Consider the following 25,315-nt stretch of genomic DNA (forward strand, 5'->3'; position numbering starts at 1 on the left):
TCAGTAAGCAGTTTAACAACACCAGGTTAAAGTCCAACAGGTTTATTTGGTAGCAAAACCCACACAAGCTTTCGGAGCTCCAAGCCCCTTCTTCACTCACCTGAAGAAGGGGCTTGGAGCTCCGAAAGCTTGTGTGGCTTTTGCTACCAAATAAACCTGTTGGACTTTAACCTGGTGTTGTTAAACTTCTTACTGTGTTTACCCCAGTCCAACGCCGGCATCTCCACATGCAAATTGGCTGCCAGACATAGTACTCCATATCAACGCTATAGTTAAGAAAGCCCATCAACACCTCTACTTTCTCAGGAGGCTAAGGAAATTTGGCATAATAATGGCATGTCCATTACAACTCTGATCAATTTTTACAGATGCACCACAGAAAGCATCCTATCTGGATGTATCACAACTCCTACTCTGACTAATACCACAAGAAACTAAAAAGGATTGTGAACGTAGCCCAGTCCATTAAGCAAACCAGCCTCCCATCCATTGACTCCGTCTACACTTCCTGCTGCCTCAGGAAAGCAGCCAGCTTAATCAAGGAGCCCACACACCCCGGACATACTCTCTTCCACTTTCTTCCATCGGGAAAAAGATACAAGTGTCTGAAAACACATACCAATCGACTCAAGAACAGCTTCTTCTCTGCTGCCATCAGACTTTTGAATGGCCCTATCATATATTAAGTTGTTCTTTCTCTTCACCTTATCTGTATCTGCAACACTATATTCCGCACCCTCTCCTTTCCTTCTCCCCTATGTGCAGTATGTTTTGACTGTATAGCGCGCAAAAAAACAATAATTTTCACCGTATACCAATACATGTGATACTAATAAGTCAAATCATTACTGTATTGTACTGAAGGGGTTAATTTGCTAGAATGGGGAAGTCCTGAGTTTATGAAAGACATTAAACAAACACATTACGCAAATCAAATTGAGGGAAGGGTTAAAGACAGGAACTTGGAAAAGGCTATTTGAGGGCGAGACAGAGAGGATAAGAAAAAGCAGGGTGAAGAGGGACGGAAGATAGCAGGAGAGGACATGAGAAAAAAAGAGGGTCACGAGAGCAGAGATGAGAAAAACCGAAGCAGTGAGATAATGAAGCCAGAGAGGGGCCATAGAGAGAGAGAGAAAGAGACCATAATAAGGAAATAGAGAAATAGAAGATATGGCATTGAAAGTACAGACATCGGTGACTTTTAAAAATTAATTCTTGGATACTAGTGTGGTCGGCAAGGCTGAAATTATTGCCCTTGGTTCCCTGTGGTGGGCCTGCTTCTTGAGTCACTGCAGTCCATGTGGTCATTTCTTTGCAGCAGTTTGATGCAACGGAGAAGCTTGCAAGGCCATTTTGCAGGAAGGCATCGATTTTGAAGTCACATGTAAATCCAGCCAGGAAGCAGATTCCCAATTACCCCCACAGGAGCAGATTCCCAATTTTCCTGGTGGGAGACGATTCTCAAAGCCCCCAAATAGCCAATTTCTGCAATCCTCCCACCAGCTGATTCCCAGGGCCCATCCAAAACTGATTGCCGCCTGCTCCTGCAACTCCCTGGAGGAGGGGTAGTGGGGGGGGCGGGGGGGCAGAGATCATCTTGATTTGATTTATTATTGTCACATGTAGTGGGGTACAGTGAAAAGTATTGTTTCTTGTGTGCTATACAGAAAAAGCAATACTGTTCATAGAGTACACAGGGGAGAAGTAAAGGAGAGTGTGCAGGATATAGAATTACAGCCGTTGCTAAGAGAAAGATGAGCTTTATATATGATAGGTCCCTGCAGCAGGGATGGATTGTAGCCTGCAGTGCATAACCTGAATGGCAACACAACAAGTCCTTCACTCACGGTGTCAGCATTCTGCCAAGAAACCACTGACTCCAAGAGTGTCCACACAAAACCAGCTGGGTTGGGAACCAACCTGGGTAGATGTTGATACGGAGCAGAAACACCAGCTGAGGGTCCCATTTCTGTGCTGCCCACTCGTTGTGGTTTGATGTAAATTTCAGTGCAGTCTGGATGCTAAAATTTATTAAAATTTATTTATTTGTCACAAGTAGGCTTACATTAACACTGCAATGAAGTTACTGTGAAAATCCCCTAGTCGTCATACTCTGGCTCCTGTTTGGGAACAATGAGGGAGAATTTAGCATGACCAATGCATCTAACCAGCACGTCTTTCAGACTGTGGGAGGAAACTGGAACACCCGGAGGAAACCCACGCAGTCATGGGGAGAACGTGCAGACTCCGCACAGACAGTGACCCAAGCCAGGAAATAAAATCAGGCCCTTGGCTCTGTGAGGCAATGACCACTGTGATACCGTGCATGAATTATCACCATACAATTAAAAAACAAACCTTCTTTGGAGTTACCTATGTGATTACATAGCCTATTTTAAAATGATATGTACTGTAGTGATTTTTCTCCTTTGATTTTTTTAAAGAATATCTCTATGGGGTGAACTGGAGTTTGACTCCCAATATTCTTGAATTCTGATGTTTTTCTAAACCTTTGGACCTTTCAGACCGAAACACACTCCGTTTTTTCTTCATCTCCTGGATTACTGGGGGAAGCGCTTGTTCATCAGCCACATCCTCTTATCAGACGTTGACTTTGGATGCGTTAAAATCTGTCAGCCAGATGGGGTTTTGACAACAACAATGTGAACTTGCATTTATATAGCGCCTATAGCGTATTGAAATATCCCGCAGTGTTTCCCACGGGTGCAAGCAGATAACATTTGACATGTTCCAGCATCTTCCCCCCACCAACACATGAAGCAAAAAAAAGTAGTAAAGCCACATGCGACGTACCTTTATTTTGTCAAAACGATCTCCTAGTGCTGCCACTTGGTGGTCTCGATGCCGTCCCACCAGCTTGCACAGGGCACAGATCAGCTGCTCATCCGTCACGCAGTACATATTGACCTTCTCGCTCTCGTGCTCCAGGCACATCAAGCCCCGGAGGTGTGAGTCGGGGACAGGCTCGATCAGCCGGTGCCCGGTGAAAGGTTTCTTGCTGGGGTGGGTGGCCTTCAGGCAGCTGTCACAGTAGGAGACCTCACAGGTCACACAGGTTTTCACAGCCGCCCGCGGCGGGTCCTGCTCGCAGAACTGGCAGGGGATACGGTCGGCCGTCGTCATGGCGCTGCCGTCAAAGGGCCGCTCCCGGCGGCTTTCACCCGGCGAGTTGGGGCCGCTGACTGAAGCCTTCTGAAAGCGGTCGATGATGTTCTGCAAGGTGACGTTACGCTTTAGCCCCTCTAGACCACGGTGGTTGAGGGCAATGACATAGCGGCACGTCGGGCACTGAAAGGCAGCGATAGATTCCACGCTCTCGTTGGATGCACAGTGAGACACCAGGATGCGGTGGGCGCAGCTGAAACAGAGGCTGTGGGCGCACGGCAGAAGCAGCGGATCCTCGAAGAGCTCCAGACAGATAGGGCAGGTCAGTTCCGACTCCAGTGTTTCCATCTTCAGGCAAAGCAATCCTGTGTCGTCAGCAAAATCCAGGGAAGCTGGCGAGCTATCTGGAAAGGCAACACAGGATTCGATTAGACGACATTGTGTGTGTGTGCATGAGGAGGGGGGGTGGGGGGACTCGGTTTAGGGAGGTTGCCGACTTACGCTGTGACAGTGACCCATTGTCATGGCGCTGCCTATTCCACACTAACATCTACTGAACATCCCTCTAGCAAATGCTGTCTCAGCCTCAAGCCGCAGCCAAGTCAAGTTAAGACATTCAGATCTCCGAAATGTCTGAGAAGCAGCGCATTAATGCCTAGCTCTCTCTTGCTGCTCTCGCTCAGAAGCACATCGTCCAAAAGTCGTCCACACAGCAACCCTTGCACCGTGCCCCACTCCAGAGCCAGGCTCTGCCGCGAGCAGACAGCCCAGTCAAGCAGAAACGCTCTATCTCCACTCTCCGATGCAGTAAGGCTATGCTGCCCAGTCACCAGAGGCAGCCTCAGAAGATGCAGCTGTACACGCTCTCCCCCTCCGAGGTCCTGCCCTGCTGTGGACCTCCTAACCTTTCCCTAAGTAAATGCTGCTTCGTTAGTGGGGGTTTACACACTCATTAGCGAGCCGCTAGAGAGGGAGAGAGAAAAATCAATGGAATCAGGTCCAGCCAACTAGCTCTGGGCATCATTAATTCCAACCGACTTACTTCAATGTCACAAGTGAGATGGGAAAAACTTTATTCAGTGGAGGAAGCACAACACCTTAAAGAGGAAACACCTTTTTTGTGAGAAAGTACTTGGCAATCCTTCCCTTTAGCAACAAGGACAGTCAATAGAGTGATCATTGCATTGTGTAAAGGTACAAGAGCAGTTAAAGGGTTAAGGGGGTCACGGCTCTCATTCTAAAACAGTGCCCAAGGGTTGAGGGCGGAGCCGGGGTGAGAAAGCTATGTTTCAGTAAAGATCAGAACAGTGGATTGAAGGGAAGGCCTTTGCCGACCCCATAGTGGGATGTCACTCCCTTGGAGGGGGGGGAATGGAGTGGGATGCCGGTACCTGTGAGTGGGCAAGGTCTGATGCCAGCGAGTGGGGCGGAGGGGGTCCAACCTGGCGATTAGGAAATGGTGGGGTGTGTAGGTTTGTCTGGAGATTGAGGTGCCCTTTATAAATGGCGCCCAGATCTCCAAGGAGAAGGGCTTGCCGGCATCTTTAGGCATCCAAAATAAAATTCTACGTGTGGTTAAATTGTGAACTGAATCACTCCGACCATCTCTGCAGGAATCTCATTGGTTTCCCCGCTGGGGACATTTGGAAATTTTTTGGGAGAATTCCGACTGATCACATTGTCAACAGAGCAACAAGCGTTACATGGGACTTTCACCAATCAAAATCGTTTTCTCACTTGAAATGCCTGGGAGGGACAGTCTAGACTCCAGGTGATACTCAACGGTTTGGAGACTGGGATTACTGGGATTGACTCACCTGATGAAGGGGCAGTGCTCCGAAAGCTCGTGCTACCAAATAAATCTGTTGGACTTTAACCTGGCGTTGTGAGACTTCTTACTGGGATTACTTTCACACACTCCTGACATTCCAAGAATAGTAAGAAGTTTAACAACACCAGGTTAAAGTCCAACAGGTTTACTTGGTAGCAAAAGCCACACAAGCTTTCGGAGCTCCAAGTCCCTTCTTCAGGTGAGTCCAAGAATTCCAAGAATCATTCCAAGAATAACCTTTGATGAATCTGCTGTGAGCTTCCCAAACCCCACTCTAATTTACTGGAAATGTAACAGAAACTTTAGCAAGGCCTTTGACAAGGTACCGCATGATAGGTTGTTGCATTAGGTTACATCTCATGGGATCCAGGGTGAGGTAGCCAAATGGATACAAAATTGGCTGGATGACAGAGGGTGGTTGTAGAGGGTTGTTTTTCAAACTGGATGCCTGTGACCAACAGTGTGCCTCAGGGATTGGTACTGGGTCCACTGTTATTTGTCATTTATATTAATGATTTGGATGAGAATTTAGGAGGCTTGGTTAGTAGGTTTGCAGATGACATCAAGATTGCTGGCTTAGTAGACAGTGAAGAAGGTTATCGAGGATTGCAATGGGATCTTGATCAATTGGGCCAGTGGGCTGACGAATGGCAGATGGAGTTTAATTTAGACAAATGCGAGGTGATGCATTTTGGTAGATCGAACCAGGGCAGGACTTCCTCAGTTAATGGTAGGGCATTGGGGAGAGTTATAGAACAAAGAGATCTAGGGGTAGAGGTTCATAGCTCCTTGAAAGTGGAGTCACAGGTGGACAGAGTGGTGAAGAAGGCATTCAGCATGCTTGGTTTCATTGGTCAGAACATTGAATACAGGAGTTTGGACGTCTTGTTGAAGTTGTACAAGACATTGGTAAGGCCACACTTGAAATACTGTGTACAGTTCTGGTCACCCTATTATAGAAAGATATTATTAAACTAGAAAGAGTGCAGAAAAGATTTACTAGGATGCTACCGGGACTTGATGGTTTGAGTTATAAGGAGAGGCTGGATAGACTGGGATTTTTTTCTCTGGAGCGTGGAGGGCTGAGGGGTGATCTTATAGAGGTCGATAAAATAAAGAGGGGCATAGATCAGCGAGATAGTCAATATCTTTTCCCAAAGGTAGGGGACACTAAAACTAGAGGGCATAGGTTTAAAGTGAGAGGGGAGAGATACAAAAGGGTCCAGAGGGGCAGTTTTTTCATTCAGGAGGGTGATGAGTGTCTGGAATAAGCTGCTAGAGGTAGTAGTCGAGGCGGGTACAATTTTGTATTTGAAAAAGCATTTAGACAGTTACATGGGTAAGATGGGTATAGAGGGATATGGCCCAAATGCAGGCAATTGGGACTAGCTTAGTGGTTAAAAAAAAGGGGTGCCATGGACAAGTTGGGCCAAAGGGCCTGTTTCCATGCTGTAAACCTCTATGTCTCTACGTCTATGTTTAAGCTCTGACAGAGGGAAGGAGTGACAGACAATGTTAATAACAGTTATTTCAATTGCTCAAATATTATGAGTGTAAAGGTGTTTTTTTTTATTCATTTGTGGGACATGGGCATCATTGGCTCGCAAGCATTTATTGCCCATCCCAAGTTGCCGAAGGGCAGTTGAGAGTCAACCACATTGCTGTGGCTCTGGAGTCACATGTAGGCCAGACCAGGCAAGAACGGTAGATTTCCTTCCCTAAAGGACATTAGTGAACCAGATGGATTTTTCCGACAATTGACAATGGTTTCATAGTCATCAGTAGATTATTAATTCCAGATTTTTTTGTTGAATTCAAATTCCACCAGCTGCCATGGTGGGATTCAAACCTGGGTCCCCAGAACATTAATTGAGTTTTAGCTGAGTTTCTGGATTAAGAGTCTAGTGATACCGCTGGGCAATCGATTCCCCCTTTAATTTAAATAAGGCATTACCTATGTAAAATGAGATTTGGCAAATTTGCAATGATGGGACACGAGGAGGGAGCGAGGGCACTTGCAATCATGTCACCCTTTTCCTGATCTCAAGACATCTCAAAATCTTTTACAGCCGACCATTATATTTGACATGTAGTCACAGAATTAATGTAGGAAACGGAGCACCAATTTGCACACAGCAGACTCCCACACACAGCAATAAGAAAACGATAGGATTATTTGTTTTGAGATATTGGTTGAGGGATAAATACTGACCAGGACGGAGAAGAAAACTCCTCTTGCTCTCTTTTGAGTTGTGCCAAGGGATGTTTTGTGGTTACCTGCGAGGGCAGCTTGGTTTAACATCTCATTCAAAAGATGTCATCCCGATAGTGCAGCACTCCCTCACTCCTGTGGCATATTTAGCTTGGGATATGGGCTTAAATCTCTGGAGTGGGGCTTGAACCCATGACTTAGAGGTGAGAGCAATGAAGCATCAGCCTAATGGTCTGCCACGATCACCTTCCCCCAAATCATAAACCCAACACTTCCCAATGAAGACACAACAGGGCTGATTTTACAAATTTACGAACGCTGATGACAAAGTCTCTTTATCTTGCGTCACAGATTTAATGATGACTTCTCAATATGGACACAGCAGCCCACCAGCAGTCGCTAACATAGATAGTCAACCCTCACCTCTCAGGAATAAGAGTAGGCTGTATAGCCCCTTATTCCTCTCCTCCAGTCAGTCAGTCACACTAGGGCATGGTCATCGCCCTAACTTCATTTACTTGTCTTTGCTCCAGAGTTCTCCATACCCTTGGTTCCCAGTCCAGCAATTCCTCAAATTTAAAACATTTGCGTCCTTGGTTTGGAATTCTTCATGGCCTCACTCCCCACTTCCAACCCTCCAGGATGGCTGCATTTTTCCAACGCTGGCCTCACGTGTATCCCTGATTTTCATCATCTCACCTTCAGCAGCATTGGACTGAAGTTCAAGAACTCCCTTCCTGAATACTTTTTGTTCTTTCCTCCTTTGGACACGTGTTAAAAGCTACCATTCTGACCAAGCATTTGGTCGCCCTTCTCTCTATGTGGCTTGGTGTCAATTTTGTCTGATTACGTTGCCGTAATGTAACACGTGATGTTTTACTACGTTAAAAATGTTAGATAAATACAAGTTGTTGTTGTTTAAGCTAAAGTGCCTTTTGTAAAAATGCAATCTTTCATGGGATGTGGGTGTCGCTGGCTGGGCCAGCATTTGTTACCCAGCCCTAATTGCTCTTGAACCAAGTGGCTTGCAGGGCTATTTCACAGAGCAGTCAACCACATTGCTGTGGCTCGAGAGTAACAAGTAGACCACATCAGGTAAGGACAGCAGATTTCCTTCCCTAAAAGACATTAGTGAACCAGATGGGTTTTTACAACAATTGGTGATAATTGTCAAAGTCACCATTACTGAGACTAGTGTTATATTCCAGGTTTATTAATTGAATTTAAATTTCAGCAGCTGCTGTGGTGGGATTTGAACCCATGCCCCCAGAACATTAGCTTGGGCCTCTGGATTACTAGTTCAGTGATATTATCACCAGGCCACCATCCCTCCCACATCAAAATCAAATTGCGGCACAGTGGTTAGCACTGCTGCCTCACAGTGCCAGGGATCCGGGTTCAATTCCCGGCTTGGGGCATTGTCTGAGGAGTTTGCAGGTTCTCCCCTTGTCTGCGCGGGTTTCCTGCGGGTGCTCCAGTTTTCTCCCACAGTCCGAAAGACATGCTGGTTAGGTGCATTGGCCATGTTAAATTCTCCCTCAGTGTACCAGAACAGACACTGGAGTGTGGTGAGTAGGGGATTTTCACAGTAATTTCATTGCAATGTTAATGCCAACTTGTGACACTAATAATTTAATAAAAATAAAAAGAATAAATAAAAATAAATATGTTTCTCATGATAAAAATATCTAATCGCAAATTTTTGAGGCAACAGAACTGGCCCACTTTCGAGATCTGTATAAGGATGACTCACAAGCTAGTCCCTTGTGGGAGAATGTCTTGGCCTATTCTCGTTAATCTACATGTTCAATATACAAGTCCAATATCAGTTCAAATAAAGGCCACAACACAGCAAATTAGCCCTGCACACAGATCCGTTATGTCCCAGGCAATGGTGGTTCTGCCACCTTGCTGTTAGCCATGGTGATCTTTATTAAAACTGACACAAACCATTAACTGCCCCTTTTCACAAATAGAAACAAATGATTGACTGGGTTAAACATTGCCGTCATTGGGCAGATCCTTGTTTGGGCAGATGTACAACAGCATATTTATACTTTCTGTGACAGCACAGTTCCCAGGACCACAGCGTTTCAATTGTTCACAAAACTCCTACACTATGTCAATTAATAAACAGCAAAGCGGTTGACTTTATAACTTCACTCTGAAGTGGGGGCCGAGCAAACCATTCAGTTGCATCCAAACCACTATGATAAGAGTTGCCAACCCTCCAGGATCAACCTAGAGTTCTCCAGATATTAAATATGAAGCTCCTGGATACTAATGTGGGCAATCCCACAAGAACAAAAAGCATTTAAAAATGTTTCTTTTTAAATATGATCTTTGAACATTTTTGCTTATTAGTTACAAAAGTATTGGAGGCGAGAAAAAAATGGGAATTCAGAGACAAAATATCGTGTAAGGAAAGTTCCAGCATTATGCCCAGCCACAGCTAGCAAGCCAACACTCTCAGTGATTCAATAAGATGACTTCTCATGGGATCTAGAGGCAGGAAATAAATCTGTCTTGCCAGTATTGCCCATATTCTGAAAAGGGAGGAAAGATTTGAGATGTAACACTAGGGAGGCACTGTGGCACAATGGTTAGTGCTGCTGCCTCACAGCACCAGGGACCCAAGTTCAATTCCGGCCTCGGGTCACTGTCTGTGTAGAGTTTGCACATTCTCCCCTGTCTGCGTGGGTTTCCTCCGGGTGCTCCAGTTTTCTCCCACAGTCCAAAGATATATGGGTTAGGTTGATTGGCCTTGTTAAATTGCCCCTAGTGTTGGGGGATTAGTAGGGTAAATGTGTGGGGTTACGGCAATAGGACCTGGGTGAGATTGTGCTTGGTACAGACTCAATGGACTGAATGGCCTCCTTCTGTACTGTAGGGATTCTATGGTTAGATCAGCCATGATCAAAACGAATGGTGGAGCAAGCTCAAAGGGCCAACTGGCCTACTCCTATTTTCTATGGAATTTGCTAAATTCTGGTAGATCTCAGACACTGAGCAGATTTATAAAGTCCTTTTTGGCCGGCACGGTGACAGAGTGGTTAACACTGCTGCCTCACAGTGCCAGGGGCTCGGGTTCAATTCCCAGCTTGGGTCACTGTGTGGAGTCTGCACGTTCTCCCCATGTCTGCGTGGGTTTCCTCCGGGTGCTCTGGTTTCCTCCCACAGACCGAAAGATGTGCTGCTTAGGTGCATTTGGCCATGCTAAATTCTTCATTGCAGTGTTAATGTAAGCCTACTTGTGACAGTAACAAATTAAGGCAGAAAATGCTGCAAACGCTGAACAGGCTGTGTAGCAGAGGCCCAGAAATGTCAGCCCCTTGGGCAGTGTCAGGGTGCCAATGCCCAGGGGGCACCACCCACCCACCCCCCACCGCCCCACCCACCGCCCCACACACCCGGCCCCGTGGGGGGGCCCGATTGCCCTCCCTTCACTCCAGTGGGGTCAGGCTGCTAGCTCCCCGAACGTGAGGGCCTACTGTAAGCTCCACTGGGGTGAAACACTCTGCAGAGTGGTAGAGGCTAGCGGACCTGGAGAATTCAGTCCCAGGCCCGCTGAGAGTACTTCAATATCATTCAAAGTACTATCTAAATGCTAACCCTGTCTCCCAGCTGATTTCCGGCACCACACGGACGCTGCTGGAAATCTGGGCCTGGGAGACGCAAGCGCAGCGCAAACTCTTGCGAGAATTGGCCAATGCGTCATTCTCCTGACCCGTGCGCTAAAATATTACCGCAGCCGGATGGGAGAATTGCGCATGTGGAACAAGACTGATCAAGGTTTCACCATCATTACCACTGCAAAATCCAGCACAAGGCTTCTGGTCAATACTCTGTGGTTATCTCTGTAAATCTCTTCACAAACGCTGACTAACCTGCTGGGTATTTCCTACTTTAATCAAAAATTTGGCACATGCATTTAATCATTGTTTCATAGAATCTCTACAGTGCAGAAAAGGCCATTCGACCCATTGAGTCTGCACCAAAACAGTATCTTAGCCAAGTCCTCTCCCCCACCCTATCCTATAACCCATTTACCATGGCTTATCCATCTAACTTACACATCGGCACGGTAGCACAGTGGTTAGCACTGCTGCTTCACAGCTCCAGGGACCTGGGTTCGAATCCCGGCTCGGGTCGCTGTCTGTGTGGAGTTTGCACATTCTCCCTGTGTCTGCGTGGGTTTCCTCCGGGTGCTCCGGTTTCCTCCCACAGTCCAAAGATGTGCGGGCTAGGTTTATTGGCCATTCTAAATTTCCCCTTAGTGTCCCGGGATGCATAGGTTAGAGGGGTTAATGGGCAAATATGTAGGGATATGTGGATCGGGCCTCTGTGGGATTGTGGTTGGTGCAGACTCGATGGGCCGAATGGCCTCTTTCTGCACTGTAGGATTCTATGATCTCGAGACACTAAGGGGCAATTTAGCATGGCCAACCCACCTAACCTGCACATCCTTGGACAGTGGAAGGAAACCAGGGCACCCGGAAGAAATCCACGCACAGGGAGAACATGCAAACTCCACACAGACAGTCACCCAAGGCCAGAATTGAAAACAGGACCCTTGTGATGTGAGGCAGCAATGTCAACAACATGCCACCCTATGGTGGGAGATTGCTGCGTTTCTTACACTATAAGAGTTTTAACAACACCAGGTTAAAGTCCAACAGGTTTATTTGGTAGCAAATGCCATCACCAGATATCCACTCCATCTGACGAAGGAGCAGGGCTCCGAAAGCTAATGGCATTTGCTACCAAATAAACCTGTTGGGCTTTAATCTGGTGTTGTTAAAACTCTTACTGTGTTTACCCCAGTCCAACGCTGGCATCTCCACATCATTTCTTACACTATAACAGTGACTACTCTTCAAAGCGACTTTCTTGGCAGTCAAGTGTTTTGGAACATTCTGAGGTTGTGAAAGAGGCTATATGAACGCAAGTCTTTTTCTCAGGCTGTCTGGCAGAGCAGCAAGAAGTATATCAGTGCCCCATGGTAACCAGCACAATTCGGTTACACTCCAGCTGCACCTCTATTCATATTGGCAAGTTCTATAGGCTTGGCTGATGGCCTAGTTTGTGTGGATTAGGTAAGTAGGTTCGCGTTTCCATGGGGTTAACAGGGTAGATTCCACTTCACTCAAACAGACACTCAACCGAGGTGAATTTTCCATTCATTTGGTTTGGATGGGATAGGTTTAACATAAATCTTCCACTTACACATCATATTAGGTTCAGCTTTTAATTTTAAAAAGTGCATGCTGATTTACTCTCATTGTTTTCATTTTCAATGACTAATTTTCCTATATTGTGTGTGCAACCTCAGTTGTGTCACCTCCGTTTGTTTCAGTCCTACACCCGGGTTAGATTAAGTTACACACACATCAGACCAGTCCATTGATCGGTGCACTGAGCATTACTCAGGCAACGGGTGTCAGGCTTCAAGTGGGCGGTAATAATATGGACACACTTGAATCACCTACTGGTATTTCAAATGGCGACAATCCAGGAACAGTGCCGGCAATTGTTATTCCCCCTGCGGAGAATCATGTTGATTAAACAGAACCAGCGGGAACTGAGAGAGGAAACAACCTCCAGGAATACACCCGAGCAGAGTTGGCAACCCTGGCTGGAAGTTGAATGAGTCCAGGAGACCACTCTACCCTGGATCAATGTCAGACACTACCTACTTCTTGTACAAGGTCACCGCTCCTTCAGCCAATAACAGGTCTCGCTGTTGCCTGAAGGAATACAGATCCACTACCCTCTGGGAAAGAAATCATCTACTAGGGCGGCACGGTAGCACAGTGGTTAGCACTGCTGCTTCACAGCTCCAGGGACCTGGGTTTGATTCCCGGCTGGGTCACTGTCTGTGTGGAGTTTGCATATTCTCCTCGTGTTTGCGTGGGTTTCCTCCGGGTGCTCCGGTTTCCTCCAACAGTCCAAAAATGTGAGGGTTAGGTTGATTGGCCATGCTAAAAATTGCCCCTTAGAGTCCTGAAATGCGTACGTTAGAGGGATTAGTGGGTAAATATGTAGGGATATGGGGGTAGGGCCTGGGTGGGATTGTGGTCGGTGCATACTCGATGGGCCGAATGGCCTCTTTCTGTACTGTAGGGTTTCTATGTTTCTAACATTCAACTTGCTCTTATCATTTGTAATCCACAAGTTTTAAAAAAAGATTAAAACTGAGCAGCCCCAATAAGACAGTGGGGTTGATATTGGTCCTTATCTGGGCTAGGGACAGGGGGGTATAAAAGACCAATTACACGGGGTTATATTCTGCACCCCGAGGTGACTGAAATAAATCAGATGTCATATTTGGCCTTAGACCAGTATTCAGACATCCTGAGCAATCACCTTAAGCAGGTATTAGGCTGCTGGAATATGCGATACTTTATACAGCCTCAAGGTAAGGGCAATGTTCCCAAACCTATCCTTGTGTGGAGTCAGGGGGCAGCAGAAGTGTACCTCTCCACTTCACAACACTCTGGAAGGAACGCTGCTGGTTTTCATTTCAATTATGGCAGATCTCGTGCTCAGCTCTGCTTGTCGGCATTGTACCTTTTCTCTTGATACCCTTAACAAAAACCTGTCAACACAATCCTACAAATTCGAATTGGCCCCCCAGAATCTGTAAAAAAGCTAAAAAATTTTAAAGTTTATTTAATAGTCACAAGTAAGGCTTACATTAACACTGCAATGAAGTTACTGTGAAGTTCCCCTAGTCGCCACACTCCGGCGCCTGTTCGGGTCAATACATCTAACCAGCACATCTTTCAGACTGTGGGAGGAAACCGGAGCACCCGGAGGAAACCCACGCAGACACAGGAACACGTAGCTTTTAGGGGGTGCGCTGTTGTGTGGCAACAATCCAAACTCTAAAATCAAGCTGCAAAGTGTAATTCTGGAATGCCAGATCAGGTAAGGGACCAATCAGATGGTATAAACGGTGACAGATGCTTCTTAAAATAATACATCTTACCCAGTGGTAGACTCACCTCAAATCCATTATTCATGGGTTCAAGTCCCACTCCACACACACACATATATCCAAGCTGATACTTACAGTACTGAGGGACAGCTGCATAGTCAAAGGCATCACTTTTAGGATACAACATTAAACAATGCCCTGTCTGGCCTCTCAGGCAGGAATAGAAGATCCCACAGCATCATTGCCCTGGCCAACATCTGTCCCTCAACCAACATCACTGAAACACATGATCTGGTCATAGTTGTTTGAGAGGCCATACTGTGCATAAGTTCACCTGTGTTCCCTCTTAACAGTTATGATTACACTTCAAAAACATACATCACTGGCTATAAAAGTTTATTTATTAGTGTCACAAGTCGGCTTACATTAACACTGCAATGAAGTTACTGTGACAATCCCCTAGTCGCTACACTCCAGCGCCTGTTCAGGTCACTGAGGGAGAATTTAGCATGGCCAATGCATCTAACCAGCATGTCTTTCAGACTGTGGGAGGAAACCAGAGCACCCGGAGGAAACCCATGCAGACACGGGGAGAATGTACAAACTCCACAGACAGTGACCCAAGCCGGGAATTGAACACTGGTCCCTTGTGCTGTGAAACAGCAGTGCTAAATACTGTGTCACTGTGCCACCCTCATAAAGGCCGGAATGTCACCAACGTTTATGCTGATGGGATTTTCCCATACTGCTGTAGTGAACAGAGATTTGGCTGGCCACTAAATTCTCTGATATTGCTGCGATGGGAACATGGCATGGACGGCAGGTAAGATCGCACCCAAAGCATTTTGGAATATCCCTGGGTTTGAGAATGATGCCACATAAATGTAAGCCATTTCTTTCTATTGTGATTACAGCTAGAATAGGGAATACCTGGAACGATTCTATGACAGTAGACATTTCAGGTGTTAGTATTGTCTATCAGTTTTTGTTACTGCCTAGGAAGTAATGGAGATAGCTGGATGTTAATCAGCAAGGCAATCCAAAGCCGAGCTTGAAGTACAACCACTGAATCTTGCCAGCAAGTCGCCCAGCCCGTACAAAATTCAATTCTTCTTGTTTCAGTCCCACAATCACTGAGCAGCAAATGAGATTTCTAAGCTCATTCCGAACACAAAATATTCCTCACTGCACCCAACCATAAGCAGGCCAATAAATGAGGCATGAAATTTCTGTCTTAAAAAGCGTAAGCACTGATTACACTCAAACTATACTGATCCAAAAATCTGGGGCTTCACAAATGAATCCAACAAGGTGTGTTTATTAGCAAGCTTCAGTAACCATGGACATTTCCCCAAAGAAAAGGTGATAACTATCCAAGGAAATCCGCCTGCAGTTTGATTGATTTCCAGTGGGGTCTGTCACTGTCGGACAGGAACACAAGATCTATGGAAAAGAAAGTAACTCTGAAAATAGTGGCAGCTACAAACCCAGGAGCATCTTATTTAAATATACACACATTGCCAGTTTATATTTAGCTAATCGTTGAGAAAGCAATTTATCCAATGTCCTGAATATACTCCCAAAAGTGAAATTTAGTACGAACAAATTAAGTCTGGTTGCTAGCCTGACAGTGTCAGGTAAAACTTCCCAACCCCCTGATACAGCCAGGCGTCTGACCATCAGCATTAACAAGTAACCATCTGATACCCACCAATGGATTCCAACCCGGTTCTGCTTGTCTGGACATAGCTGGGGTTAAGGTCACCATCATAACACTATCAAACTGGAGGTTTCAGCAGCCCGCTGCCCAGCTGCCTTTAGCCTGCATCATTCACAGCCCAGTCTCCACTAAGCTAATAGGCAAGTCTGAAACACAACAGGAAAATCGGATTTACTGCGTTTCACAATGACAGGAAAGCCAGCTCCACCTAAAACCACCTCCGTCAAAGAAGTGACACGAAGGGGGAGAGCTGGGCGGGACCTCCACAGCCCAGCTGCCACTCACTATCCAGCCAAGTCTTTGCTCTCTGTCTCTGGTTTCAGCTGAATAAATAAGGAGGATCAAATTCTGTTCAAGAACGTCTCCTTAACACTAACTTGTTGGCATCGGGACTTTTTGCAGCTTTCATTTTCAGACACGACATGGAGGAATGGGGAAAGTTGTAATTAAATAATCAGCAGAAAACAGGACTGATGATTCGCAAGCTGCCAATGGGAGACTATTTGTTTCCCACGAACAAAAATCAATTTACTGAACCCAACCCTCACATCACCCAAAACTCGCAGTGTGGAGCAGTCCAGAATGAGACCATGAATGATTCAGCCAACAATTGTTGTTATGCAGTGTAATACAGCTGATCGTGACATACCACAATAAACCCTTGGGCGTGTCACAGTCCAGACTGAACCTCGAGTGTGTCACAGTCCGTACCAACCCCCCAAAGTGTGTCACAGTTCATTACTGACCCCAAGAGTGTGTCACAGTCCATACTGACCCCCCAGAATTTGTCACTGTCCATACTAATCCCCCCAGAGATTGTTGCAGTCCATATTGACCCCCCAGAGTATGTTGCAGTCCAGACTGATCCCCAGAGTGTGTCACAGTCCAGACTGACCCCCCAGAGTGTATCACAGTCCATAGTGAACCCCCTATCGTGTGTCACAGTCTATAGTGAACCCCCAGAGTGCGTCACAGTCCATAATGAACCCCCTATCATGTGTCATAGTCCACACTGAACCCCCCGAATGTGTCACAGTTCATACTGACTCCCAGAGTGTGTCACGGTCCATACTGCCACCCCAGAGTGTGTCACAGCCCAGACTGAACCGCCAGAGTGTGTCACAGCCCAGACTGAACCCCCAGAGTGTGTCACAGTCCAGACTGAACCCCCAGAGAGTGTGTCACAGTCCAGACTGAACCCCCAGAGTGTGTCACAATCCATATTGACCCCCCCAGTGTGTGTCACGGTCCATACTGACACCCCAGAGTGTGTCACAGTCCAGACTGAACACCCAGAGTGTGTCACAGCCCAGACTGAACCACCAGAGTGTGTCACAGTCCATAGTGAACCCCCAGAGTGTGTCACAATCCATACGGAAACCCCCAGAGTGTGTCACAGTCCATACGGAAACCCCCAGAGTGTGTCACAGTCCATACGGAAACCCCCAGAGTGTGTCACAGTCCATACGGAAACCCCCAGAGTGTGTCACAGTCCATACTGAACCCCCAGAGAGTGTGTCACAATCCAGACTGAACCCCCAAAGTGTGTCACAGCCCATGCTGACCCGCAAGAGTGAGATCGAGTAATGAAACCTTGAATGATTTACAACATCACAAGTATTCTGATTTGCCCCTTTTGACTAATCAAATGTAGTTTTATTGATGGATGGACATTCACTACTACACAATTTCTGATTGATTAGACATTAATTGTGCATCTTCAAAACAGATCCAAACGGGTGCCAATCTTATAATAATATCAAACTGAGTGGAAAGATTAATTCTTGTTTGTTCTTGTACTGAGTGATCCACTTATCATAGATTCACCACTTGAACATTACAAACTCCCAGTCATGTACAATCTACACCTTATCATGACTCCAACCTGGTCTTAACATGTATTATAAGATATTACCATATTGAAACCTACATTTTTAAAAAACATTCAAATTAGGATCATGCTGGCACTGCCAACATTTTGCCCATCCCTAGTTACCCAGAGAAGGTAGAGAAGGACTTCCCTCTATCTGAAATAACCAAGTGGGTTGCTAGGCCATGTCATAAAGACCAGGCCAGGTAAACAAAAGGAATTAGTGAACTTTTTACAACAATTTAACAGCTTCATGGTCTCTGTTACTAATGCCAGGGTTTATTTCCAGGCATTTAAAGAAAAGCACAGAATTCAAATACTCTAACTACATAGCCAACTTGGACTCAGGCTATCTGGTACAGTAACACAACACTGCACCAAGATACCCAGGAATCAAACAGTCTCAACTATGTGTTAAGTTTCACATTGCATGCTCTTAACCATGGATAACATATTTTGAACCAGACGTTGACCTTCCTGGAATAGGTAGTTCGCCATGTGTAAGTTGTGTACGTAACACATTCTCAGCCATGTCTATGTTTATATCCACGGATCCACGGTGGCACAGTGGTTAGTACAGCTGCCTCACAGCACCAGGGAACTGGGTTCGATTCCTAGCTTGCGCCACTGTCTGTGCGGAGTTTGCACATTCTCCCCGTGTCTGCATGGGTTTCCTCTGGGTGCTCTGGTTTCCTCCCACAGTCCAAAAGATGTGCTGGTTAGGTGCATTGGCCATACTAAATTCTCCCTCAGTATACTCGAACAGGCACCGAAGTGTGGCAACTAGGGGATTTTCACAGTAACTTAATTGCAGTGTTAATGTAAGCCTACTTGTGACACTAAATAAACTAAGCAAACAATGCAGGAAATTGAATGCTTTCCCCAAGTTTGTATCTAGTGTCACCATCAAGCTCTCCCAGACCTAGCATAATGTAGGTCGTTTGCCAAGTAATGCTGTCCCTGCAGTTCAATAGCAAACGTAATCTCGATACAGTAGCACAGTGGTTAGCACCATGCCTCACAACGCCAGGGACCTGGGTTCAATTCCGGCCTTGGGTGACTGTGTGGAGTTTTCACGTTCTCCCTGTGTTTGCATGGGTTTCCTCCGGGTGCTCCGGTTTCCTCCCACAGTCCAAAGGTGTGCAGGTTAGGTGGATTGGCCATACTAAATTGCCCCTTAGTGTCCCAAGATGTTTAGGTTTCATGGATTAGGCATGGTGAATGTGCTCGTTATGGGGATAGGGCTGGGGAGAGGGCCTGGGTAAGACACTCTGTCAGAGAGTCAGTACAGACTCAATGGGCCTCCTTCTGCACTATAGGGATTCTATGATTCTATGATCAGAGGAGCTATCCATATTCAGTAATGGTGGCATCTCAATTACCCACACCGGCCAAGCTCAGGAGCTCTGAGAACTGTGATTGGCATGCTTTGAATTGGTGGCCATGCAGCATTCACTGCTGAAAGCTACAGGGATCGAACCTGTGTAGTTTTGCATAGGGAGGCTTTCGAGTCCATTTACTTCATAGTGCCGCCAGCAACAACAGCTCGATTTTGATCAATAGCAATATCAGGTCAACCGTGGTTCAACTAGCACAATGAGCCAGAAGGTGCAAGGGGCTCAAGTTCCAATCTCCAAAGTTGAGCCAGTAAAGGCTAACACTCCAGTGCAGTACTAAGGGGGTGCTACACCGTCTGAGCTACTGCCTTTTAGACAAGATGAGAAGCCGAGATGTCATCTCTCCGCTCTGATAGATGTAAAACTTCCAATGGCACTATTTTTGCAATAAAGTAAGTAAATTAAGTAGAGTAATTTGTTTTGCAAATTACTTTGCAATGATGTGCATCACAGTTTTTGATGTCTCTCGAACACTGAGACAATGAGATTGGGGTAGGGAAGGCTAGGAGCAGATCAAAGATAAAAGCAAAATACTGCAGATACTGGAATCTGAAATAAAGACAGAAAATGCTGGAAAATTTCAGCAGGTCTGACAGCATCTGTGGGAAGAGAATAGTGCCAATGTTTCGAGTCTAGATGACGCTTTGTCAGAGCTCTGGCGAAGGGTCATCCAGACTTGAAACATTAGCTCTATTCTCTCCCCACAGATACTGTCAGACCTGCTGAGATTTTCCAGCATATTTTGTTCTGGTAGGAGCAGATCTAACTAGGGTTCATGAAGGTGTGAAGGATTCCAATGTCTTGAATAAAGAAAGACTGTCTCTTATGGATGGGCAATCAAAGGGTGCAACTATTGATTTAAATTGTTACTGTGAATAAGGTTAGCGGTTGCAGTAATTTGTTCTTCATTGGGGTTCTAGAGCAGAGTAAGAAGTTTAACAACACCAGGTTAAAGTCCAACAGGTTTATTTGGACTTTAACCTGGTGTTGTTAAACTTCTTACTGTGTTTACCCCAGTCCAACGCCGGCATCTCCACATCATTTCTAGAGCATGACATGCTTTGCTATAAGGAGGAGTTGAAGTAAGAACCCATTCTCATTTTTAAGGGAAAGTTACATAAATATTTGAAGCAAATGTACTGGCTTATGAGATGAGAGCGTGATAGGGTGATTAAGTTTGGAATTGGCAGAGGGCTGTGGGGACAGGGCTGGGGAAGACAATGAAGAATTAATTTTTGATTGCTGTAGCATAAAAGGCAGTAGAGACACGCTGATCAGATTCTGTGCTACAAACATCTACTGCTCTATGAACCCCACTGCATTAAACTCAATGTTTTAGCGCATTAACATGAGAGATTACTATGCACACATTCCTCTTGTAAAATATGCCTCACTTTCTGCCAAATACCATTCCATAACTGCTGGCTGAATAGAAATCATGTAAGACAGAGAAGCATCCCAAAACGGCACGGTAGCACAGTGGTTAGCACTGCTGCTTCACAGCTCCGGGGACCTGGGTTCGATTCCCGGCTTGGGTCACTGTCTGTGTGGAGTTTGCATATTCTCCTCGTGTCTGCGTGGGTTTCCTCCGGGTGCTCCGGTTTCCTCCCACAGTCCAAAGGTGTGCAGGTTAGGTTGATTGGCTATGCTAAAATTGCCCATAGTGTCCTGGGATGCGTAGGTTAGAGGGATTAGTGGGTAAATATGTAGGGATATGGGGGTAGGGCCTGGGTGGGATTGTGGTCGGTGCAGACTCGATGGGCCGAATGGCCTCTTTCTGTGCTGTAGGGTTTCTAAGATTCTAAGATTTCGAAGGAAAATGCAAGATTCATTTACTAATTCCCCAAAAGTAACTTCAAAGGCAGAGCACAGGAGCAACTCGATTACCTGGCTTACAAAATGCAAACGGCACAGCCGCACAGTGGTTAACACTGCTGCCTCATAGCGCCAGGGAGCCGGGTTCGATTCCTGGCTTGGGTCACTGTCTGTGTGGAGTTTGCACATTCTCCCCATGTCTGCGTGGGTTTCCTCCGGGTACTCTGGTTTCCTCCCACAGTCCAAAAGACCTGCGGGTTAGGTGCATTGGCCATGCTAAATTCTCCCTCAGTGTACCCGAACAGGCACCGGAATGTGGCAACTGGGGATTTTCACAGTAACTTCATTGCCGTGTTAATGTAAGCCACTTGTGACACTAATAAATAAACTTAAACAGGCATAACTGCTTTTAATCAGCAACAACAATTTACACATTTAGAGTTGGACGATGAAGCAAAACGTTTTGAGATGCTTTAGGAGGAGCTTTATCAGACAACGTTTGATGCAGAGCCATAGGGAGACTTGTTAAAAAAAGTTTGGTCAAAGAGGTAGGTTTTAAGAAGGATCTTGAAGAAGGTTACAGGAGTGGGCATGGGGGGGCGTTTAGGAAGGAAATGCCAGAGTTTCAGGGCCTACTCAGCTGAAGGCACAGCCACCTATTGCTGTAATCAGAGATGTGCAAGAGGCTGGAATTGGAGGAGTGCAGATATCTCAGAGGATTGTAAGCCTGGAGGAGATTAAAGAGCTTGTGAAGGGCAAGGTTATGGGAGAATTTGAACACAAGGCTCAGAATTTTAAAATTACAGTCATTATGCACGTGGTGACTGTGCAACTGTACTCACTGCCCTCGGTTACCTACACAACGAGGCCTCTCGAGTGACTCAGCTCACAGGCAGCAAATTGCTGTCTCTCCTTGCCAAGAATGAAAAAATACAAATTCTCAATGTACTGCCAGGCAATTGCTGGAGCACAGGGAGAATCTAGGGAGCTGTGACTGCACCTCAGCGCCTTCTTAATCAGTGGCAGCCTCTAGCCTGGGGAGTCTCTCAGAACACCATCTGCTCCCAGTTCTGTACAGCTATGCTGTCTTTTAGTACACAGGGAGAGGTCGCAGTCGAGTATGGAGTTCTCTCTCGTCTTCCCCTTTGTTCCTTTGACCCATCTACCTCAGGATTATCGGGCGAGTGATTGCTGCTTTCTTGGCATCTCAACCTTGCTAGGCTGTACATGAATGCAGAGGCTCTGTTAGGTTCTTATGGGTGCAGAGAATTAAAAATGATGAATGATCCACAATGTGATGCGAAGCGACTCTTCATATCAAGTTTGTTTAACTTTAAGGTGGAGCAGTTCCTTCCTGGTACTGAAAACTGTTTATCTCTCTGACAAGCTTCTTTAGCTTTCATTGCTCCGAATCCTTCCTGCCCCATCCTCGTCAAGTCTGCAACAGGATTAATCTTCCGGAACTTTCTGGCACTGATATCAAGGACAAAATGAAATTGAACTTTTATTTCCCCTGCCCCCCTTTAATTAACTCTTGGATCAATGTTCATTAAAGGAACAACGAGCCTTAATTATTAGAAATAATTATTTTCTGGATGAGATTATGTACCAAGAACTGTCACAGTTTTTTTTTTTAACTGGTCGGTGCAACATCGTGGGCCGAAGGGCCTGTTCTGCGCTGTAATGTTCTATGTTCTAAGAAAGAACAACAAAGCTTGCATTGACAGCTTCTTCCGCAATTTCAGGAATGGCATGGTAGCACAGTGGTTAGCACTGCTGTCTCACAGCGCCAGGGACCCAGGTCACAGTCTGTGTGGAGTCTGCATGTTCTCCCCATGTCTGCATGGGTTTCCTCTGAGTGCTCCAGTTTCCTTCCACAGTCCGAAAGATGTGCTGGTTGGTGCATTGGCCATGCTAAATTCTCCCTCCGTGTACCCGAACAGGCGCCGCAGTGTGGCGACTAGGGGATTTTCACAGTAACTTCATTGCAGTGTTAATGTAAGCCTACTTGTGACTCTTCTGGACACTCCCACAGATAAATAAACTTTAAACTCCCCTAAGTGTTCTATAGCCAATTAAGTACTTTCGAAGAGTCGTCACTGTAGGTAAACACGCAGTCACTTGTGTTTAGCAAGATCCCACAAATAGCAGATCTGTTGTTTGTTAAGGGATAAATAATTGGCCATGCCATGGGGAGAACTCTCTTGCTTTTCTTCCACTCCTGTCATGGGAGCTTTTATATCCACCTGCGAAGCAGACAGGACCTCATTTTTAATGTCTCATCTGACAGGCAGCGTCTCTGATCAGTGCAGCATTGAGGGAGTGTTGCACTGAAGTGTCAGACTGAATAATATGGTCTAGTTTCTGGAGTGTGGCTCGAAGCTACAACCTTCCAACTCACAGGTAAGAGGGCTCCCACAGAACCAAATCTGAGATTTGGGCATAATTTTCCTGTCCCACCCGCCACGGGAATTGTAGCGGGTGGGATATGGACCATGCAAAGGTCCTTTGACCTTGTGGGGAGGAGGCCTTTGGGTGGGTGCGCCCATGAGGTGGGAGCAGGGGGGTATGTACCCTTAGTTGTTGCTATGTGAGGTTATCTTTAGAAAGGAGGCTGAAGTAAAATCTTGCCTTTGCTGCCTTTTCCAAGGGCCAATTTGAACCATTGGCCAGAATCCTGCAGAGTCAAGTATCCTGAATGCTAGACTGGAAATGTGCGGGACCCCTACTCGCAGGTGGGACAGCTGGCCCCCCGATGGACAGCCAATTAGATATTCATGACTGAGGTGCCTGGCCAATCATGTGGCAGGGCTGTGCAAGAAGTTGATGATCTCACTATTACCTCATAGCCTCGATATTTAAAAGAAACCGGGACAGGTATTCATTCCCTGCAATCCACCAGGGTGTGTGTTTTTCTGAGAGAGACTACAGCTGCTTCTAGAACTTTCTGACCTCCGCCCCCCCCCCGCCCGCCCCCCCGACCTCCCCAGATATCGTCAAAGGCATTAATATCCAATCATCTTTCCCTCACCAGATTGCCTTCATTGCTGCTGCGAGCTGCTGTTCAGAGCAGACAACAAGGGGCCCCACAGCTTACAGGAGACTTCCTTCAGGTCCTCCTCCGGTCCTTCTAGGAACAAAGTGAAGTCTTGTTTCCCAGTAATGGCAGTAGTAGGCCCTTCCCTCCTGACCTGAGAAGTTTTGACAATGTGCATTGACCACAGCCTGGTCTGCACCCATTCCACCACGGACATTTCCATCCTTGATGCGCGTTATCACACACGAGGCTCGAGATGCTCAGGAAATAAAGGCTTTTATTTGCTGTAACAACGAAGCTACTAATTATATACACGATCCCAGACTGAGGGGTCCCAGACAGAGCAGAGACCTTTATACCTCTCCCAGGAGGCGGAGCCCGACTGGGATGTACCACAATAACTATAATACAAGGTGTAACAGCCCAACCCTAACCCCAACAGCAACAAGTAGAACAACCCATCCCTAACCCCAACAGCAACATATATACATACTTGTAGTACTGGCCAGACCCTGGCTCAGTACTATCTAGTGGGAACCAACGATGGTTCACCACATTCACCCCTCCTTTGAAGACAAAGGCCGGCGGGGTACAAAAAAAAACCCAGAATAATTTGTCATCAGTCTATATGTTCAGACGGTCAGGGGGACCGCACCGTCGTTGTGACCTCCTCAATACCGGCGATGACACCGGAGTAGGCACTCGCGGTGGCGTTCTCCCCAAGGCGATGTCCAACTGTTCCTCCACAGTCTCACGGGCCGGTTGACCCTGAGGTGATGGTAATCCATGGAGTTCCGACACGCCCTGAAGTGGCGACCATCCTCTGGACTCAGGCAAGCTGTACACGGGAGTAAAAGGGTTAAGTAATGGTCCCGATGCTGCCCGCGCCGTGTCCGGAGGGGAAACAAGAGTTATGGGGTTTGTAACAGGGGGTATGGGAGCGACAGGGGTTTCTACATCCCCTGCTGGTGCCAGGTCTCGGATCGAGACCGTGTCCTCTTGCCCGTCAGGGTATGCCACATAGGCATACTGAGGGTTGGCGTGGAGGAGATGGACCTGTTCGACGAACGGGTCGGACTTGCGGGCCCTTACATGTCGCCGCAGGAGGACAGGTCCTGAGTACGTCAACCAAGACGGTAATGAGGTCCCAGAGGAAGACTTCCGAGGGAATGAAAACAGCCTCTCATGGGGAGTAGCGTTGGTTGCCGTACACAGGAGTGAGCGTATGGAATGGAGCACATCAGGGAGCACCTCTTGCCAACGGGAGACTGGAAGGCTTTTTGACTTCAACGCCAGTAAGACAGCCTTCCAGACTGTAGCATTCTCACGTTCCACCTGTCCGTTACCCCTAGGGTTGTAGCTCGTGG

The 25,315-nt window shown here is 46.5% G+C and overlaps 1 protein-coding gene across 2 annotated transcripts in view; it reads right to left on the reverse strand.

Moving 5' to 3' along the window:
- The window catches only part of LOC144506363 (E3 ubiquitin-protein ligase Midline-1), a 664,229-nt gene that overhangs the window by 253,427 nt on the left and 385,487 nt on the right, over positions 1–25,315 (reverse strand). For both annotated transcript variants that reach the window (XM_078232375.1, XM_078232376.1), the window contains exon 2: positions 2,815–3,530. In XM_078232375.1, the coding sequence (XP_078088501.1) occupies positions 2,815–3,474 (660 nt within the window). In that variant the 5' untranslated portion in view covers positions 3,475–3,530. The remainder of the gene's footprint in view (positions 1–2,814; positions 3,531–25,315) is intronic.

The sequence above is a fragment of the Mustelus asterias genome, chromosome 17, assembly GCF_964213995.1.
Source record: "Mustelus asterias chromosome 17, sMusAst1.hap1.1, whole genome shotgun sequence".
In the NCBI taxonomy this organism is placed as follows: domain Eukaryota; kingdom Metazoa; phylum Chordata; class Chondrichthyes; order Carcharhiniformes; family Triakidae; genus Mustelus; species Mustelus asterias.